Source organism: Papilio machaon, chromosome 18 (genome assembly GCF_912999745.1).
Source record: "Papilio machaon chromosome 18, ilPapMach1.1, whole genome shotgun sequence".
In the NCBI taxonomy this organism is placed as follows: domain Eukaryota; kingdom Metazoa; phylum Arthropoda; class Insecta; order Lepidoptera; family Papilionidae; genus Papilio; species Papilio machaon.
The window spans coordinates 4,104,224-4,124,966 of NC_060003.1; the positions used below are offsets into that span (position 1 = coordinate 4,104,224).

The following is a 20,743-nucleotide window of genomic DNA, read 5'->3' on the forward strand; positions in this document are numbered from 1 at the left end:
ATTACGTAAAGTTCAGGTAAAATAAAAGTATAGAGATATTGCAGAATGAAATAAGTAGGTATGAAATATATTTTACTTCGTTCTTACCATTATAATGTTTTGAAGTCTCTACTTGAATGGTATATGTTTTTCTTTATTTGTACAAATGAAATAAAACAACACATAAACGTCGTAATGGACATGTTACATCTTCGTGTGACTTAGGCGATAAACGATAAACGATTTTATGCCCGAAACAAAAGAATTCTATTTACGTTTCGGACATAAAATCTTAAATCTCTTCAACAAAATATATATAAACATTTATATGAACAACTCACTTTAACCACTTTACCCATTAAAGCTTTATATTTCGTATTTAATAAACCGAGCATCCATTATATAACTAGTCTGTATTCTTCATTACAAGAATAAATTAAAAAATATTAAATATCCCAGAAGAGAGACTGTACTAAATCCTCAGCTAGCAATAAAATAGAGTCCATATATTTTTAGATGCAAACCATCATTGTAGTGAATTAACGGCGTCGGAACTTTTACGGTTACAATGAGCTCAATTTAATACTTTGCGCTGTATAATAAAAGCCAAATTCCTAGACCGAGGTCAGACGGGACGCGTAGCTCGTATCACAGCGGGCCATGCCTCGTCAAACGAATATTACAAAAGCTATCCTTTGACAATGAACATCGCTTTCGAATATGAAGTTTGATAATTCTACGGACAACTGTTCCGCATTGCAGAAACATTCGTATACAAACTTGTCTATTTCTCTCGCTAAAAAAAATGAATTACAACATTTTTTATAAAGTTACAGCAGCGGAGACTGTAAAATAAGGCACTGTAATAAAATAGCAGGTTAAGTATGCACTGTAAAATCTTATGAGAAAAATCCAAAAATAATTTCCCGTTTTTGTTTTTATGAAAATTGCAATTTAGTTTATATACGACCAAATACTTTCAGCATGTATATGCATAATTAAGCATGATAAAGCATGATTAAAGCATGATTTTATTTGTACAAAACGAGAAAATCATTTAAGACACAGTCATAAAACAAAAGAATACTACATAATCTTAAATACACAATGAAACCTTATTGAGGGACAAAAAATATTTGAGCCATTTATTATCTAAGAGTTAAGGAGTACCAATACTGAGTTACTTTCAGGAAAATTGAATTTCGATTGGATGGGCAGCGTTCGTATCGCTAATAGAAAAAAAAATCATGAAAAGGGCAAATAAAACTAACATTGGAAATGAATGATGACGAGAAGTGGATTCCAAAGATTGTTTTTATTAAGTATTTCAAAGATATCAAAAGAGGAAAAAAACTTCATTCTCAAACACTCAATATTTTTTTGCACAACTTAAGTTGGAATGTTTTTTGAAGATTTTAATGTAGCGTTTAATAAAGTATTCTTATTAAAAGACTGACAAGAGGATAATATTTTTTGCTCGTGTGTTACTTTCTTTTTATATCTGTGGGTTTGTATACACGTAGAACCAAAACGACTGAACGGATTTTGACGAGTGAGGTGTCATTGGAAGTCATCCCCTGAGTGTCATAGAGTATAATTTCATCGGCACAAAACACATATAGTGAACGTTTTAAATAAAATTATAAATCAGTGATAAAGTTCTAATCTCACTCGCCATAACTTTCTGTAGTTAAATTAGATCCTCAGTCAGTCGGTTTTTAAATTAGGTTATAACAATTGGTGAACGAGCAACAAACAAAAGCAAATCTGACTCTACTAAAAATAGTAATCTGCTGATAAACCGAAACAGCGCCCTAATGTCTCAGTTTTATTTAAGGATAATGAAAGGCAAAATATATTGTTTAACATACTCTGTATGCACATATTTTCCAGCTGTAGAAACTCACAGTACAGATGTAAATAATGTTCGAACAAGTTGTGACTACTATCAAAGGCAGATGTCACCTTCCGGTCGTTAGTTGAAAAGGGTCGTCTTGACTGTTATCGTTCTGAAGTTATTGTATTTGTTTGTCAATTGTCATTTTTATAAACACACATTTAACGAACGTTTCATATTATTTTATACATGTTTTGTTTACTATTTTTTATTATAAGAGAAGATATCAAACGAGCGTTGAGTTGTTGCATTTACATCTGAAAATAAAATTGGTTTAAAATTATTCTACAAGTTACTTAAGAATTTTAATTTAATTCCGAGGAATTCTTGATCTGTGCTAGAATTTGCCTTTTTACGAAGACTAATACCCAGTTAATCTATGTAACAAAATAGAAACTCATGTTGTTATATTGTTCGAAAACATATGATACTAGCTGTCTACCGCAACTCCGTCTGCTCCGAGGAAAAAAAATCATTAGTAGCCAATTATATTCTACATCTATATCATAAATTTCACCAAGACCTAGTCAGCCTTCTAACAAACATCCATCCATCTAAACTTTCGCATTTATAATATGAGTAGGATTGTTTAGAAACAAAACAGTAAACATCACACAAAATATATAGCTGTATGAATAAGTTAATTTATTACAACCGCGTAAAGCTTACGGGGAATTTCGAAGCAAGGATAACTTGGTAAGCCACTACATAAAGTTGAATTGCTTTGAAATAATTACTATTAATCATTTTTGTTTGAAAACTATCATGTTAAGGTAATATTACCCGTTTCGTAAATTATCTCTTAATAACTAACGTTGAAAATAAACGAGAGTCTAAGGGTCTGCGAATTTTTTCTCGCGGTTTCTTTAAACCGAATTTCTCGTTTGTGATCCGTCGGGAACGGACTATTACTCTCGCTTATAGAGGTTTCTCACTGATTCAGGTCTCACTTATCGAGGTTCGACTGTATTTAAATTTTCTGATAATAAAGGTAAATAATTAAAATGAGGATAATAAATAGGATATGGTAAATATCAAACAATGTAATTCACCCTTATTTAATGTACGTCACATGTACTTTTTCGCAAATCAAATGGAATTTCCTCAGTCCCTAAATTCATTACGCATAATGACGGAAGTCACAATATTCTGTAGTACCTAACGAAGTATTACTAGAAGAGAGTCGTATTTTGCCGCAATGAGGGTAAAAGGAAAACGGCAACGGAATCCAAACATTCCTTTACAAAACGTAAAGAATGGTTTGTCATGCAAAGCGAAGACCCCCCAAAGGGACCAATGTTCCATTTCTGATAAATAAACTCAAAAGGGTCGGGTTATTCTCTTGGGAAGTTAACTTGGTCATAGACGCTTGATGGAGCATAGACCTTTCCGCTAATGAAATACCATTGAAATTAAAATTGACTTTAAACCATCTGATAGCAAGTCTTAGGAGTGATAAGTGTTTATTGTTGGATATTTAGAGGGACAAGTAAACAACGCAAGTTAGGCATTTGAGGAAGCAAATGCAAATGCCATTAGGACTATGTTGGTCGGAAGGATAACTATCTAGATATTATAATTTACATAATTATATAATTTACATTTTATGTACTTACGCGAAATGAACTTTAAGATTCACTATGTATATGTGTATTAATTATACGCAGTTTTCATTATACCATAATTCTCTTCTTTCTTTTATTATTTAAGAAAGTGTTTGCTTCTCTTCATGATAGGTGAATATGTTGCTATTTAAAATTTCTCTTCTTTATGACCTCGTGTTTTTATTCTAGTCAATAAAGTTACTTTCTCTAGAGACTTCCCAAAATGACAACCTCAAAGTTTTCGACTTAATTTTCCTGCACGATAATTATACGAGGGATATAACATCCTCTTCAGTTCCGAGAACATGAATTTCAATATCACGCCACACAACTTTAATTATAGGTATCAAACAACTTTAATCAACAAAATCGTTGCTTCTAATTAATTTCTATTTAATCTAATTAAACAAAAAAATACATTAGGGTAATTGGTTTCGGTATTTGCCACGCCCGTGTTTCGCACATTTCGTGACCACGTTACGATGAATTCACGATGTCAATTAGAATGGTGCGTAATTAATTCTGACATGAAGTCTAATAGTCAACGAAAGAATAAAAATTAAGGTCATTCAGTAATGAGATGACAGGATAATTAATACTGTAACGTGTTAATCAGTCTTAATTTGAATAATTAATACTAAACAATTTGCTTGACATAAAAGACGCACAGAAAAAATCTCTCAAACAAGTTTAGAAATATTTCAATATTTTATACAAAAAACATGGTAAACTTGTAAAGTTATAATCGATATTAAACTTATTCGAGATTACGTGAATTGTATCGAAGTTATTGGGTATTTTTATTCAATTCGCTTAACGAACACCAATGTTAATAGAGTAACAAATATCTCGTTTTATAATTCAAAATATACTCAAAATTTGGTACAATATTCACGAGGTATTCCGTTCCATTTCTGTCCTAGTAGAAAATCAGATTTTAGACTCGCTGAAACTGTATGTAGATAATATTTGTCTTGTTAGATAGACATTCATTTAATTAACAAAAGCTTTTGTAATTCATTTATATCAAGCGTATGAGTGTATTTAAAATTTTGCTAATTTTACTTGAACATTTTATTAATAAAGACAGTGTATTTCAATTTTATTTAATGCCAGTGCCACGCCTGGCTTAACTCTAATATGCGAGAACAATGAAAAAAAAAAAATCTACCATAACGTTTCTAGACTATTACGCTATTTTCATTTACTAAAAAAAGACCTTAGTGAACTACATACATATTTATTTTTCGAATCATCACTCTTTAAAAAAAATTGTAAATTCGTTCAGCCTATTTCGAGTTTGTCGCGATTACAGACGCAGTAAGGTTTTTTTGTACGTAACGATGTCTAAGTATATAAAAATTAAATCTTGTACGTGTTTCAAAGATGGTTGAAATTAAACTATTCTCCTTTGTACGGTCTTGCTCTACTCATCGAACTATAGGCTAAGCTTGAAGTTTGTGTACGTGACTCAATCTACAAATCTATCAAACTTAACTTAAGGTAACTGATGTAGATTTGTTATGCGAAGACAGCTTTATTATATATGTCTAAATTTTAGATTAATGGGTTGTTGTAATCTTAAAAAGAAAAAAGAGCAACGTAAATAATAGCTTATGTCTCAAAATCCATTGGAACTGAAAACAAAAATCTAATACGAGATGACATATGTAATCTACATTAAAATAAAAAGACGATAGATTTGATTGTTTATTCGCATTGAATAGGCTTTAAAATTATTTAACCTTTTTGAGAAATTCGTTCACTGTTTGAAATATAAACAATCCACGGGTAATATTACTAATTTAGAACTACATTTCAAAAACTGCTATAGTCCAGTCATTTAAGCTTAAATTAGGTAAGAATCTCGGAATTCGAGATACCCAGCTGTAAGTCTGTAAATACTTGTATATTGACACCCTAAAATTTGTCTCAAAACCTACATATGGTAGGGTGTAAGCAACCATTAAATTTCAAGGTCAAAGGTCACAAAAATCGGTTTTTCGCGCTATTTTTGGAAATATCTCATTTCCTATGGGTTTTTTGCTATTTGTATTTCTTATCAATATTGTAGAATACAAAATTCTCTACAAATTTTGTTGAAGAATTTTTTTTATACGGTGAACCGTTTTCGAGATAGAGGGCGGAGAGCGCGCGGTCACAGCATCACTTCAGCCTCCGGTCGAAAACGCGCCATATAGTTGATGAACTATAAATAAATCAATTATTATAAATATTTGTCAATTTTTTATTAACTGTTATATTCTATTATTCTACTTTATCATTTTTTCCTAACTTATCCACTTTTTATTCAGTATTAATTTATTTAACAACACTTACCTGCCCATGTAATTGCAGAATTGTTAATGAAAATATAGGAATTATATGTCGGTCATATATGGTAGAGCATTGAGACAAGCTTGCCCATTACATTGGCCACAAGTTAAGAGCATTGCAAGCCCGCTTTCCTGCATCGGTATCGCGAACCACAGCCACTCTTGCAGTTGCAGAAAATTGTATTTAGCAAATCTTCTGGAGCAGATGGCAAAATTGTCATGATAGGCTCCAGAAAATCGTTTCGCATTGCCCAACCCCATACCTGGGGTTCGAAATCATGTCCTAACCAAGTTTGAACTTGATAATATACACGGTTGAAATGTTGATGAGCAGCTGCACTTGTTGGTGGAATATTTGAAAGCTGCACAGGTTTATTAAGTTTTGTAGACTTGACGTAATGCATGTAACGAAGATGATCGAGACTTTTCACAGATTTCGGAGCATTATAGACTGCCAATAAGGGTTGAGTTCCACTCTCTAATAATTTCTGGGCCGAACAATTTTCTTCCTCAAATGCTGCAGCTAGTTCATCCAAATTTGTCAGTAATTAATTAATTTGACAAATATTTATAATAATTGATTTATTTATAGTTCATCAACTATATGGCGCGTTTTCGACCGGAGGCTGAAGTGATGCTGTGACCGCGCGCTCTCCGCCCTCTATCTCGAAAACGGTTCACCGTATAAAAAAAATTCTTCAACAAAATTTGTAGAGAATTTTGTATTCTACAATATTGATAAGAAATACAAATAGCAAAAAACCCATAGGAAATGAGATATTTCCAAAAATAGCGCGAAAAACCGATTTTTGTGACCTTTGACCTTGAAATTTAATGGTTGCTTACACCCTACCATATGTAGGTTTTGAGACAACTTTTAGGGTGTCAATATCCAAATATTTACAGACTTACAGCTGGGTATCTCGAATTCCGAGGTGAACTTACTAAAATGACTGGACTACTAGTAAAATTATTGACATTTGAAAGATTTTCCTTTCTTTATCTTATCATCGGAGTGAATGAAATATTGAAGAGAAAATAAAATGATAAAACACAAAAAGAACTGTAAAACAAAGTGAAATATTTAATTTTATACAGGTTGTTACAAATTATCTGACATAGCATGTCTAGTGGTAGTATAGATAAGAGATAGTGATACTTAGTTATATTTGTTTCCCGCAGAGCCTGCTGCGCGGGTAGGATGCGGCGGTATGAACCGCGCTGTGGTACTAATGGCGGTGTTCACCACCACCATCGCCCCACAAATCAACATTACAGGTAAAAATCAAACTTAATCCACATGTAACATAGTCTAAAATTAATTGAAATATAAAAAAAATATATTTATGTACAAAGGATATGCATAATAAGGGAGTGAATACAGATATGACGTCTGATAGAGATTTATGGAAGATGCATGCGTAAAAGAACATTCTAAAATACCTACAATTTTAATAAATTTTATTATAGAAACATTTTAATTAACATGTTTTTGAATGAATTATATGAATTTAATATTATACCTTTGAAACAAAGAAGGCTCGAACTAAATAACGCCAGCAGTTTTGTAATAAACTTAATAAAATTGCAGTAAAAATAACTTATTTATTTAATCTATATGACTAATGATTGCAGCTACATAAGTTATCAGCTACGCGGCTACTACGTAGCTGCTACACCACGTAGCAATGTGATTAATAAGTTGCGGCACGTAGGTTTTAAAGAAATTCTGTAGTTAGTAGAATTCTATATTATTCTTTATAATTAATAATTTAACTTTGGTTTATTAGCGTTAATCTGTTGAAGATAACTTTAAATCGAACGACTGTTTAATTTATGAATTCGTGCTATAATGAATTTAAACAAGTTCACTAAAATAAAGAGCTCAGCTGTAATCTTAATTCAAAACTACTATGTCTGATATCTAGAGAAAGAATAAACTAGGAAAGAAATAGACTTGTTTAAAATACAATTTGTAGAAAATGTTGCAAATGTCACTTAAGTTTATATAGACTTTGTTTAAATTGTATTATAGAAGTTCCAGGTGTTGAGTTGTCAAGCGCTATCAAGAAAACTACAATGATTGTTCCGACGTCAGCGCACGTAATAAAGTCTATGGCAAACAAGACAAGACGACTGCCAACACGGAAGGGGAAAGGGGACTCGCCGATGTTGAATTACATCTTCGACTCCTACGCGACCAGTAACAAGCATTTCCATGACAAGTAAGAAATTGGTATTTCTACGTAACTCGTTGTTTTAGGTGACGAACAAATGACGCTCAAATACTATATGTGACATCTTGTTGCAAGTAATCGAGCTACGTCACGTAGTATTCCGTCGTTCAAATAAGACATATATTTGTTGATATCACACTTTTAAAATTTTGCAATTTATTACAATGTATCTTCTGTTTAGAGATAGACTTATTTTATGATCCCTCATATTCTCTCTGATAAAACAGTGATAAACATATGTCCGTTTAAAAGTTATTCAGCGTTGGGATACATACAGTGTTAATATTAAGCAGCAAATTTCAGTAGAATTTCCTTTTGTATTTTCAAGCAACGTTTAATGTAATTAATTTAATCCTTACGAAAAGTTGCCTGTTAACATAATTACAAAATAATCATACAAAATCTTGATTAGTCATTTGAATAAATTAAACTATCACACGTAATCACTTCGCAATAATGTTAACTTTTGATTCAAATCTTTTTTATAATTTTTTGATATAATTACATCGCGTTCTAAGGGAAATCAACCTTAGTGTAATTAACAACATTTCTCCCAACAGAATAGTCATCAAACCTTTCAAGATCGCTATCTTATTAACATAATATATAAAAATCTAATAGGTAATAAAGGATCTCTTTTATATTTTTTTTTATTAATTGTCGTCGTTTTAATAAAAAATTGAAGATATTTTATGACGGGAATAGAATGGATGGAAAGACGAACGAAGCTAAAATGTGGTAGGAAATAAGTAAAAAATAAAGAAAATCAACAACATTAAAACGAAGTTTTTAATACAAGCCGACCTCTACATAAATATAGTCTATATTACTCATTGCTAATGTAGCTTTCTAATAGGTAAATAATTTTCGAAATCTAGTAGTTTTTGAGTTTATTCGTTACACACAAAAATACATATCTTTTGCCTTTATAATATTGGTAAAGACAAACATACTAAAATAAAAAAAAGATTAAAAGATAAATGTTGTTCACTTCAATCTTTCCAAGCGTATTTCTATGACAGTGTCTGAATGCAACGAAATAAGGCGAATTTGTATTGTAACGAGTATCATTCAAGCATATTGCGCCGGATGTACGAATGCGCAAAAAGAAATAACACGAAAGTACATTTAAGAACTGGGGCAACAATTTATTTTCAACACTTGATCATCATTTAATTGTCTAAAGTTGTTATATAAAGCTTTTTGTTTTAAAAACTTACACAAGCAATATATAAATTGTAAGTTTTTTTTATAACGAATGACATAAGTAGCATAATGTTTTGAGTAGCTATTATTCATATGTGCTTTTTGTAATAACTATAGCTTAAAGTGCTTAACTTATTTTCATTTTCACATTCTGTACTTTTCGTGTGATGAACGGTTTATTATAATGATCTATTACTTTTACCGCGCGAAATTATAAAAAAAAAATTAATAGCCTATGTGTTGTTCCAGGCTATGTTCTTTATCTATGCCAAATTTTATCGAGATCCATGAAGCCGTTATGGAGATACCTTCAAACAACATCCATCCATCCATCTAAACATTCGTATTTATTATATTAGTAAGATGTAAAAAAAACACATAAAAGTATTGACATAACATGCACGGTAAGTATATACGCAACGGTCTATTTCTTGAGTTAAACAGTTAGTTAGATACAAATAGTATCTTTCGTGTGGGAGGCTCGTAAATTGTACAAACAGGTGTCATAAAATAACACCAGTACAAATGTACGACTTCCTATTTTAACAGTTCTTTCTCGTTGATATTACAAAAAGTATTATGGTTTTCAAATGTAAGTTTGACGAGGTATCTATACTTACTATTGTACTTCATAATACTTAAACATGAAACATTTGATTGTATGTTTGCATTGTTAAAGTTCAAAAACTACTGATTTAATTTGTTTTTTTTTTTTATTATTTAAGTTGAGAAGCTACATTATCACAGGGAAGGGCTGTATTTATTTCTAGATTTTTTTATTCCTTGCAGATAAAGTCACGGGTAACTGCTAGTAAATAAATGAAAAGAAAGTTACAAACCAATTTAAAAGTAACTAAAACACTCGACTAACTGCAATATTATTACTGTCATTACTTTATCGTGGTACACTATATCATTCTAGCAAAGAAAAACAAAATTAAATAATACTTAAGTGCTAGGTCTTTTTAATTTAAGAATTTCGCTTTGTCGCCAATGAAAAAGAAGAGAAAAAAAAAAAAACAAAATAAGAGCTATGAATCAAATTTAAAAGAGCTCTATTCCGAGACTACCAAGAAGAACAAAAAGAATTTTTAAAGCTGATAGGACGTTACACAGTCTTTGTAATACTGTGGCGAACCATTTATGCCTAGTATTCACAAAATAAGACGAAGAAGTGGCACATTATCTCTCTAACAAGAATATAAAAGCTAAAACTACTCCAGTAGTGGATATATCGTTACAAAGTGGGGTTACAAAGCACAATATTGGCACGATAATAGCGTCGAAGAGCCATAAACGGTTTAGAAACTTCTTACGACTTAAAGTTTCGAGTTCGTACTGCAAAGAAGTGTCAATTGCAAACTAACATAAGTGACAAAGAGACTTTGCTGTAAAGAAAATAAAATAAAGAAAACGGCAGCTAGCTGCCGCTGAAAACATAGCAATTTGCCACAATATATTCAAATTTGCATGTTATTCTCGTACGAATGTAAATTACATACGTATCAAAAATTACATCTCTCCCTATTTCTGTTTCGTTGTAGAAATTGTTGATTTTTTCTTATGTTCAGTTTATTTAAGTTTTAGTTACTTGAGATTAATTTTAAATATTTTATAATATTTTATGTTATATTTATATAAATACATAAAATATTATAACACTCCATGTTACATTAATTTTAAAATTTCTAGTTATTCATTTTGTACATTACATCGGTTCGGTTGCCTTTATCTCTTTTTAATTGAATTTTTATGCAATTTCATTACTTCCCTTTTAAATATTCGAAATATTTTTATGAATAAAACCAAAACTTATATAACCAAATATTTTTGTTGTTGATGTTCAATAGAATTATCCAATGAATATTTATAAATTCCGTAACTGATTCAACATGATTTTGGACCAAAAGCTTAAAACTTGATACATTTAAATTTTAAAAGTTTACGCGATTTTTAACATCGCATATCATAGTAGCATATTTTACATATGTCATGAAACTGGTATTAAAATATGGAAAATGGTAGACCAATGGTCTTGCATTTTGACATTACATTGATACAACACAAAACCTAAATATACGAATTCCAAAATACTCTATAAAAAGTTATCACCCTTTAAATTCTCTTAAAAAGAGTCAACAAATTGTTATCAAGAGTATAGACTTGATAGTCAGACTAAATCGAGTGTATATGATAGGAAGAGTTAAAAGTTTTGTTCTATTTAATATGTTTCACTAATCATGTTTATTGTTATTGATTATTGGTGTATTTTTGAAAGTTATTTCAAGTATGGCAACAATTAGTATTGTTTTTTTATAAGAGAAGGGGGCAAATGAACGGCCGAAACACCGAGGTGATCAACGACAATTTAATTTATAATTACATTTTTTTTAATAATTTAACTTTAATTACTTCTAATTAAGCAAAATCATTAAGGTTTACAAAACCTGGTACAGCGTCCCACATGAATGGAGAAGGAGATGATGAACATATTTTTTTTGTAAAGGTGTTTCGTCAGTGTTAACCAACAATAAGAACTGATTTATGTTTAACAGGTTCCGGGCGCCATCATTTGAAGGTGACGTAAGCTCTGAAGACACACTACTCGAAGCAGACACGGGTGCAACAGTTCTGTTTGATTGTCAAGTGTTATCTTTGAGAGATAAAACGGTAAGTATTAAACAAATATTAGTGTTTGACAAATATTAATTTGAATAAATCAACTATTGAAATAATAATGGACTTTTTACTTTCAATATCTTCATTTGTTAATAAAAAATTTCATCCAAAGTATCAGGTCCATCAAAATTTATTCCAATTCAATCAGTATTAAGTCATTCAATCGTTAAAAATCCAACTCATAGGTACCTTATATGTAACATAGTATATACATGTATACATAATCTAATATATAAAATTCTGGTGTCACAGTTTTCGTTCCTGTACTCCTCCGAAACGGCTTGACCGATTCTCATGAAATTTTGGGAGCATATTCAGTAGGTCTGAGAATCGGCCAACATCTATTTTTCATTTTTTTTTTTATCTGCGCGCGGACGTAGTCGCGGGCGACTGCTATTAAACAATAACTTTAAACTTAGATGTGCTAATACAATTATTTTTTTCAGGTATCCTGGATTAAAGTTTCCGAGAATGAAAATCTAGAATTACTTACATTAAATCTAGACACATACACAGCTGACAACAGGTATTCTTCATTTAAATACGTATATTGTAATTTTTATTGCACCTTTATGTAATAAATATGATATTAAGGGAATATTGCCTTGATATTGGAATTCCTGAGAGCATCGCCTGAAGCGAGACGGGAGGTGTAAATTAATATGAAGGTATTGTGTATACCGCTATGCGGTCCCGCTGATACGATTGTGGGGACAAAAGACTTGCTCGTGACTGTTAGATGAATGTGAACACAGTCTATAACATGGTAATTTAATTACAAAGCAAATTGTAAAGTTGTACGTCAATTGACAACTTTTTATTAATTACTTTTATTATAATTAAATATGTTAACCAATCTCTATATAACATGTTTAACACTAGAAAGACGGGGAAAAGGCCCAACTCACAAAGACCACAAAGGGTCATTTGACCCAGCATAGTTATATAGGGTCTTGATATGCAAATATTTGTAGTGAAATAAAAAAATTGTCGATGGAAAGTTTATTCTTTGTTCCAAATCTGATAATGTGTAATTTATATTAAAAATGAAATATTTATACATTAATAATATATGACAATTTTTGGTTGATTGCAACTGCTTCATTACCCTTTTCAAGATTTACACGACTCTTTAAGCTCACGGTAACGCTAATAACTCATATATCTTTTTGTTGAAAAGGTACCGCGTGGACGTTGCCGGTGAAACTTGGAGGCTATACCTATCAAACGCAAAAGAGCAGGATTCTGGTATCTACTGCTGTCACGTGTCAACGCATCCACCCATGTTAAAAAGATTCAAGTTGATTGTTCACAGTAAGTTTGAGTTTAAAATACACTCGCACATAACTTCTTATATCATTTTCCAAAAAGAATGATAGTGATAACAGTATGTTTTGTATAGATGTTTCGCCAATGAACACTCACGGTTAATGATACAATTTATAATGTGCATTGTTCCACAATTTTAACATTTTTATGGTACACTTGGTTCGAAACACTTGACACACTTGGTTCGAAAATTATAAAACCAATAATATTCCATATTTTTTAACATGTACTTTAAAATATTTTTTTTTCTACCTACTAGCTTGAAAGCACTTCTTTTTGCTAGTTAACCAACTTAACTGCAATACAAGTTTTGCAAGGATTAAGTTGATAATGATTTCAGCATTGTAATTTCTATGTGGTCATTTTGAATTATTATCCGAAAATACTCAAAATTTCACCATTTCTAATTTTATAGTATTACCGATGTAAATATAAACTACGAAATTATATTCATTAAAACACCAAAAGATTTATTATCCACAAATCATACTTATAAATATGACCTAGCCTAGTCGTTTCAGGTGAGGTTCTGAAGTTAAGAAAATTACTACCAATTCTAGTAACACTTTATTCAAATTAAGAGTTATAAATTTCGTCACTTTACATGGCTTATTAATTTCTTCTAGGAAGGACAAAACCATTTTATACTTTTACAACGCACATTTAGGCGGAAACATAAAAACTTTGTAATTATAGTGCCTCCCTGTAATTAAGACCTTCGTAACAACTCCTTAGTACTAATAACGTAGTAAACAGTCTTTAAGTCCTTGGTAGTAATAAGTCTTCAAAACCTTGATACAATTTACACTGCTACTGATGACACGTGAGGTCGGCACACGAGGTTTTATAAACCTTAAAATTTTGGCTTAATTTTTTTACGACCGGCCGCCTGCCTGTAACCAATCCTACTTGGGAATATCTTAAAATTAAATAGGTTCTTCTCTATATTCCTGACTCACTTCACTCCAATAGATGAGGTCGATCTGGACATTTGAAGGGTCGTTATATTTGCATTATGAAATGTTAGATTTTTAAAATTCTATACTTTATTCTTCACTCGAATACGCACTTAATTGAATTTCAATGTTTGATGTATACTCATATTTATTAGAAGCTTTCTAATGGATTATGAATTAATAAACCGTTTTGTAGTTTTTACATTTCTAGTAACTTTTTCATACTTTTCTCAGTTATTTCCACTCATACGGTAAGCCGCTATTAACTTTCATATCGATCGACGTCCGTGTAAAGCTTATTTCAATTAAGTTTTTGATACGAGCGTTTCAATGAACCCAAGAATAAATTAGCCGCAAAGGAAATTAGCGTTGTCGTATCATCGGATGTGACTTTGATTTTTTTTGTCATTTGCCATTTTATAAATTTAATTATAATATTGATTGCATGAAATTTTGCCAAAGCTTATAGTTCCAGGTATTTTGAGTAATGTACGTCTTACTAATCTTACTTATATTATAAATGCGAATGTTTGGATGGATGGACGGATGTTTGTTACAAGGTATCTCCTGAATGGCTCCATGGATCTCGATTAAATTTGGTATAGATATAGAACACAGTCTGGAAAAATAAATAGGCTTCTTCTTCTTCTTATTCGTACTCTTCATTACTGAAGGTCGTGCTCATCTTGAAGTGCCTTCACTGATGTGTCGACGAGCTGCTTCCACACCGCTCTGTCCGCAGCTTGTCTCATGGCGGTCGGAATGTTGAGCCCCAAAATTGTCTGGACTTGGTCAGACCAACGGATAGGCGATCGTCCCCTTGCTCTTTTACCCTCGACTTTCCCTACCACAACCAGTTTGTCCAGATTGTCTGGTTGTCTCCGGGCAATATGACCAAAGTAACTGAGGACTCGCCGGTAGCAGGTAGTGGATAGGCGAGTGCTAATCTTTAGTTGACGGAGAATGGATTTGTTGGTTCTTTTTGCTGTCCATGGTATGCGCAACATTCTCCGCCAACACCACATTTCAAAAGCATCGATTTTCTTTCGGTCGGCTGCTCGAATTGACCATGATTCTGATCCGTACAAAAATATAGAGAAGACTAAAGCACGCACTAGCCTGGTTTTAGTGGCGTTTGACACATTTCTGTTTTGCCATATCCGGGTCAGCTTGCTCATTGCTGCTTTAGCCATCTGTGTACGTCTTCGAATTTCCCCATCGCATCCGCCCTTGTTACTTATCAAAGACCCTAGGTACACGAATTCGTTTACGAACTCCAGACCTGAGAGTTCTCCTGTTCGTACAACCAGACCAGCTCTATCAACCACCATAATTTTCGTCTTGGACCTATTTATGGAAAGACCAACCATTTCGCTTGCGCGCTCCACTCTATGGATGAGTTCAGCCATCTCCCGTTCTGAAGAGGCAAAAAGCGTGGTGTCATCTGCGTATCTTAGGTTACTGATCTTATTACCTCCAACAGAAATACCTCCATTCCACTCTTCCAGCGCAGTCCTCATGATGTATTCGCCGTAGATGTTGAAAAGTAGAGGGGATAGGATACATCCCTGTCGGACACCTTTCCGTGGTTTAAAAGGTTCAGACACCACGTCATTGACCCTGACCATTGACTCCCCATTCTCATAGAGGGCTGCAATCAAAGCTGTCAAGTGCTCAGGGACACCCATTTCTTGGAGGATTCGCCATAGACAGTCCCATCTCACGCAGTCAAACGCCTTGGAGTAATCAATGAAGCACATAATCATTGGGACATTGAATTCACGGGTCTTCTCGATGAGCTGTCTGATGTTTACGATCTGCTCTCGAGTCCCCCGACCTTTGACAAAGCCCGCCTGCTCATGTGGTATTTGGCGCTGAAGATAAGATTGTAAACGTCCGTTAATTACGTGGAGCATAATTTTACTACCGTGAGATACGAGGGCCACTGTGCGGTAATTTCCGCATCTCTTTGTGGACCCTTTTTTGTGCAGTGGTATCAAAAGAGACTCCGTCCAGTCTTTGGGCCATTTTCCCGATCTCCAGATCTGATTACAGAGGTTTTCTAAGATCTTCACCCCTGTGTCCCCAAGGTTTTTTAACTCTTCAGCGAATATACTGTCTCTGCCGGCTGATTTGTTAGTTTTTATTCTCTTAAGAGCGTCTCTTATTTCAGATTCCAGTATATCGGGTTCCAGGTCTTCTTTCGGAGTTAGTATCTCAGACGATGCCCTCTCGTCTGTGTAGAGACTTTGGCAATATGATCGCCATCTTTCTACAACCTGGTCAATCTGCGTCAATAGCGTTCCCTTATCATCTTCGATCGCCCAGGTTTTAGGTCTAAACTCCCTTGTAATGCTTTTTACCCGTAGGAACAAATCTTTGGTATGCAGCGCTTGGGCATGATTCTCAATATCTTCGCAGATGGAGTTTAGATATTTGTTGTAGTCTCTACGACATAGGCGTTGAACCTTCGCGGACATGATCTTGTATTGCTCTTTGTCATGCACTTTTTTCATTAGTAGACCCTTTCTTTCTTCAATTGCCTTCCAAGTTTCTTCCGATATCCACTCTTTTTTCGGTTTACAGCGATCTTGGTTTTGTAGGTCTTTCCGTGTCATAAGAATTATTTCTTTGAAACTATTCCAATTCATGTCTGGGTCTCTGTTGTTATCGATCCTTATATTTGCGGCTCTGTTGTTAAAGGCTTCTACGAATGACTTTAGTATCTGGGGGGAAGGACGGCTGTAGTGTTTGGTTATTGTTCTCGGACACTTCTTCAGCTTGATGTGCATCTCCGCCACCAATAACTTATGATCGCTTCCGCAGTCAGCTCCTGGGTATGTCTTCACATTGCTTATACTGGACCTCCAGCGCTTAGCGATTGCGACATAATCTATTTGGTTTCTAGCTCGATCACCAGGCATGACCCAAGTATACAGACGCCTTGGATGATTTTGGAAACACGTGTTCATGATGGACAGGGAGTTCTCTGCACAAAATTGCAGCCACATCTCACCTCTGTCATTTCTGTCTCCAAGACCATATCTCCCAACAATTTCTCTTAGGTGCTCATCCCGTATTGTAGATCCAACCTTTGCATTTAGATCGCCCATCAAAAGTGTTATCTCTCTTCTGGGGAGGCTTCCAAGAGTGTCCTCCAGTATTCTGTAGAACTCTTGTATCTCAAGCTCCGACGAGCTGGCCGTTGGCGCATATACAACAACAATGTTAAGCCGACTAGGCCTTGTATTAACTTTCATGGTGATTATCCGATCACTGACTGGATTGTATCCTAAGACGGATCTCTTAATGTAAGGCGACACACAGATACCGACTCCATTCCTGCTTGCATCTTCGGGTCCCGAGAAATATAAAGTGTGGCCTGTTGGAGTGTCGTAGAAGCCAGATCCCCTTTTGTGTGTTTCCGTTATGCCGAGGACTTCTAATCGGTAATGTAGTTGTTCTTTACCTATAACATCCACTTTCCCTGGTTCCAGTATGCCTCTGACATTCCATGTCCCAACCCTAATCTTCTTGCGAAGCTGTAGGTTCTTGGTTTCTGATGATGTTAAGTATGAAGGTGCGGTGTTGTCACCAGTAGTATTCTGTACACACTGAGCCTGATGAGTCGCTCCAGTGGACCCAGTAGCATATTTCACACCATGTGACCTGGACTCAGCATGGCGCCGGGTGGTAGCCGGGTCGCATGCCGTCGCTCTCTCAGTATCCGACAAGTTCATGATGAGTATCGTGGGAAAATAGTGCAGTGGTTTCCCCTTGCCTTCTGCACCGCAGTGATGTTATTTTTAAAGCAGAAGCGCCCTGCTGCCAACGCTTTGCATCCGGATTGACGATATATTGGATCCGGACCCCCTGTCTCCCATCTGCTTGTCGACCTGTGGTCGACGTAACAGGGTTCGCCGCGAGTAGGCTGGGAGTGGAGTTGGCGGAGATAGGCTAAGTGACGCTTCTTGAATATAGGTCATGTATTGCGCATCATCCACCCTTGAACCCCAAACACCCCAATAGGCTACTAAGTTTTTTTTTTCAATTCCGCGTGGATGGATTTGCGGGCGACAGCTAGTTTTATAATAAAGCTAAAGAGTTTGGTTGATACAAGAACTATTGTTAAATTTTTTTTTTCTACTTGACATACTAATTATGTCGGTATGTTTGTTTAACTACTATTGAAGAAGACAACATTAGATGACGTCATATTATAACGTTCAAATGAGAACGTCAAATCTGCAATGTTATCTGTTTCAACTTTTTTATCACATCACAAGTATATATTTATTTTTCTATTAGCGTCTACGGTAGTATTTTTCAAACAGATTTGTTTTTCAGGACCAGAAATAAGAATGAGCAAAGAAGCTTTCTTAGAGAGCGGGGAAACATTATCTCTGAAGTGCACGGTTGTGCATCTGACGTCAGGGGAGGCGCCACCCGTCTTGCATTGGTACAGGGGCAATGTCACAGCACCCCTCGATGAGATACGAGGAGGCGTGCTTATTGAAACCGATCATCTCACTATGACTTCGCACTTACAGGTACTGTCGCGTTACTTATTATATGATTTGAATAAATAACGACCAAAAAAAAATAAAAAAATAAAAAAATGGGTTGCCCGTGGGTCCGAACCTGCTTCCTTTTTTTCGGCACGTTGGTAGTGGGTCGTAGGTTGCGCTGCAGATTCTTCCTAAACTCCACGCGGTGACGCGTCATTTGATTCCACCGCCATTTTATTATTGTTAATTATTAATTTCCCCTTTTTTTATATATACATGTATATTTTTATTTAAGTTGATCTCGGCCGAGATATTGACTCTTCGAGCCATTCAGGCAGTTTAAAACATTCCTGTATAAATTATGTAAACTTCCGAACTTGCACTGAAGTTTCAAAATTCTTGAGTCGTCCTTTCTATCCAGTGTAAAACGGATTATATCAAATTCTTCAATTACAACATACATATATGTTATGCTAACCACTATTTACTGGTTCAATTAGACAACAATTAATTATTAAACTGCAAATAAGTTGGTAGTTACAAAATTGTTGCCGCGCGTGCCGCGTGTTCACGCGAGCGAAAAAAAATGACATCTGACGGAAGTCTGTGTCACAGACTAAACCATCCAGAATGCACAGACAAACAATAAAAGTTTCCATAGATTGACTTGTTTACTTAAAATTAATTTTGAAACGATTAAATTAAAAAAAACATTTAAGTTAAAAATAAATAAATAAGTAACACATTACAATACCCCGCTCGCCACTCAAGGATTTTTCCCTTTTCAAGGAGAAAAATCCGAAAAAACATTGCATATAATGTGTCATTTAGATAATTTGAAATCTTTGATATGCCATGGCCCCAAAGGTTTTCCGTGCATATTCTCCAATTCATAAACTAAAGGCGATCTCTTTTTAGTAATACGGCATTTAAGAAATTTTGGAGCTAACTTTTTATTAAAATATTTATCTTTATCGCTCAAGTAGTAAGTGCGCTTAAACACTATGTCGCCTTCATTAAACTCGGTAAACCTTCTTCTCAAATTATAACGTTTAGAGTTTTGTTGATAATGATGCCATAGGGAAGCTTGAACTTTATCAAATATGTTAGCTAAATAACCAATATTTTCCGCATATATATCGCGAGGTAAGAACACAATTTCATTGCCGAGGTCATTGTCAATGTAGTGAGAACCACATGACACTAGTTCACGTCCATAAACAAGAAAGGAGGGAGTGTAACCAGTGACTTCGTTGACTGAGTTGTTCATTGCGTGCAAAACTTTAGGCAAGTGAACATCCCAAGAGCGCTGGTCTTCTTCTACAAAAGTTGACAAACAAGTAATAATTGTCTTATTGTAACGCTCTACTAAATTTACCTGAGGAGTATATTTAGGCGTTAGAAAAATGTTAGGAACATTGTACTTATTAAGAAAGTCATTCATTTCCCTACTAATAAATTGACTACCGTTATCCATATAAATAGTTTGTGGAACGCCGTGTATTAAAAATACTGAATCTTCTAAATGTTGAATTACTATTGCGGCGGTTGCTCTTTTAACTGGAAATGCTAGGCAATATTTAGAAAAACAACAGGTCACTACTAAAATATAAGAGTTTTGTTTCCTACTAACTGGCAAGGGTCCTATGAAATCAATTGATAAGACTTGAAAGGGTCTACTGCACTGTTTGGGGCGTCCCATTTCACCTAGAACGTTGTGATTTGGTGTTTTATAAGATAAGCATATGTCGCATTTGGAAATAAACCTAACAACGTCGCTATGCATACCAGGCCAAAAATATTGCAACGCTAATCTGTAATATGTTTTATGAATGCCTAAGTGGCCAGCAGTAGGTGCTGCATGATTTTCTTTAATAATGCTCTCTCGAAGTTCTTGTGGAACTACTTCCTTCCACGAAAACTCTGTTGTTAAAGGACATTTATTTTTAGAGCAACGAAATAGCTTATCATTTTTAACAAGAAAATTCTTAAATTTGCTAGGGTTACTAGTA

At 34.1% G+C, this 20,743-nt stretch overlaps 1 protein-coding gene across 1 annotated transcript in view; it reads left to right on the plus strand.

Moving 5' to 3' along the window:
* Nucleotides 1-20,743, plus strand: part of LOC106713205 — a 35,293-nt gene that overhangs the window by 5,864 nt on the left and 8,686 nt on the right. Inside the window, exons 2-7 of the mRNA XM_045682209.1 lie at nucleotides 6,999-7,094; nucleotides 7,852-8,041; nucleotides 11,815-11,929; nucleotides 12,385-12,464; nucleotides 13,119-13,252; nucleotides 18,571-18,773. Of these exons, the coding sequence (XP_045538165.1) occupies nucleotides 7,028-7,094; nucleotides 7,852-8,041; nucleotides 11,815-11,929; nucleotides 12,385-12,464; nucleotides 13,119-13,252; nucleotides 18,571-18,773 (789 nt within the window). The 5' untranslated portion in view covers nucleotides 6,999-7,027. The remainder of the gene's footprint in view (nucleotides 1-6,998; nucleotides 7,095-7,851; nucleotides 8,042-11,814; nucleotides 11,930-12,384; nucleotides 12,465-13,118; nucleotides 13,253-18,570; nucleotides 18,774-20,743) is intronic.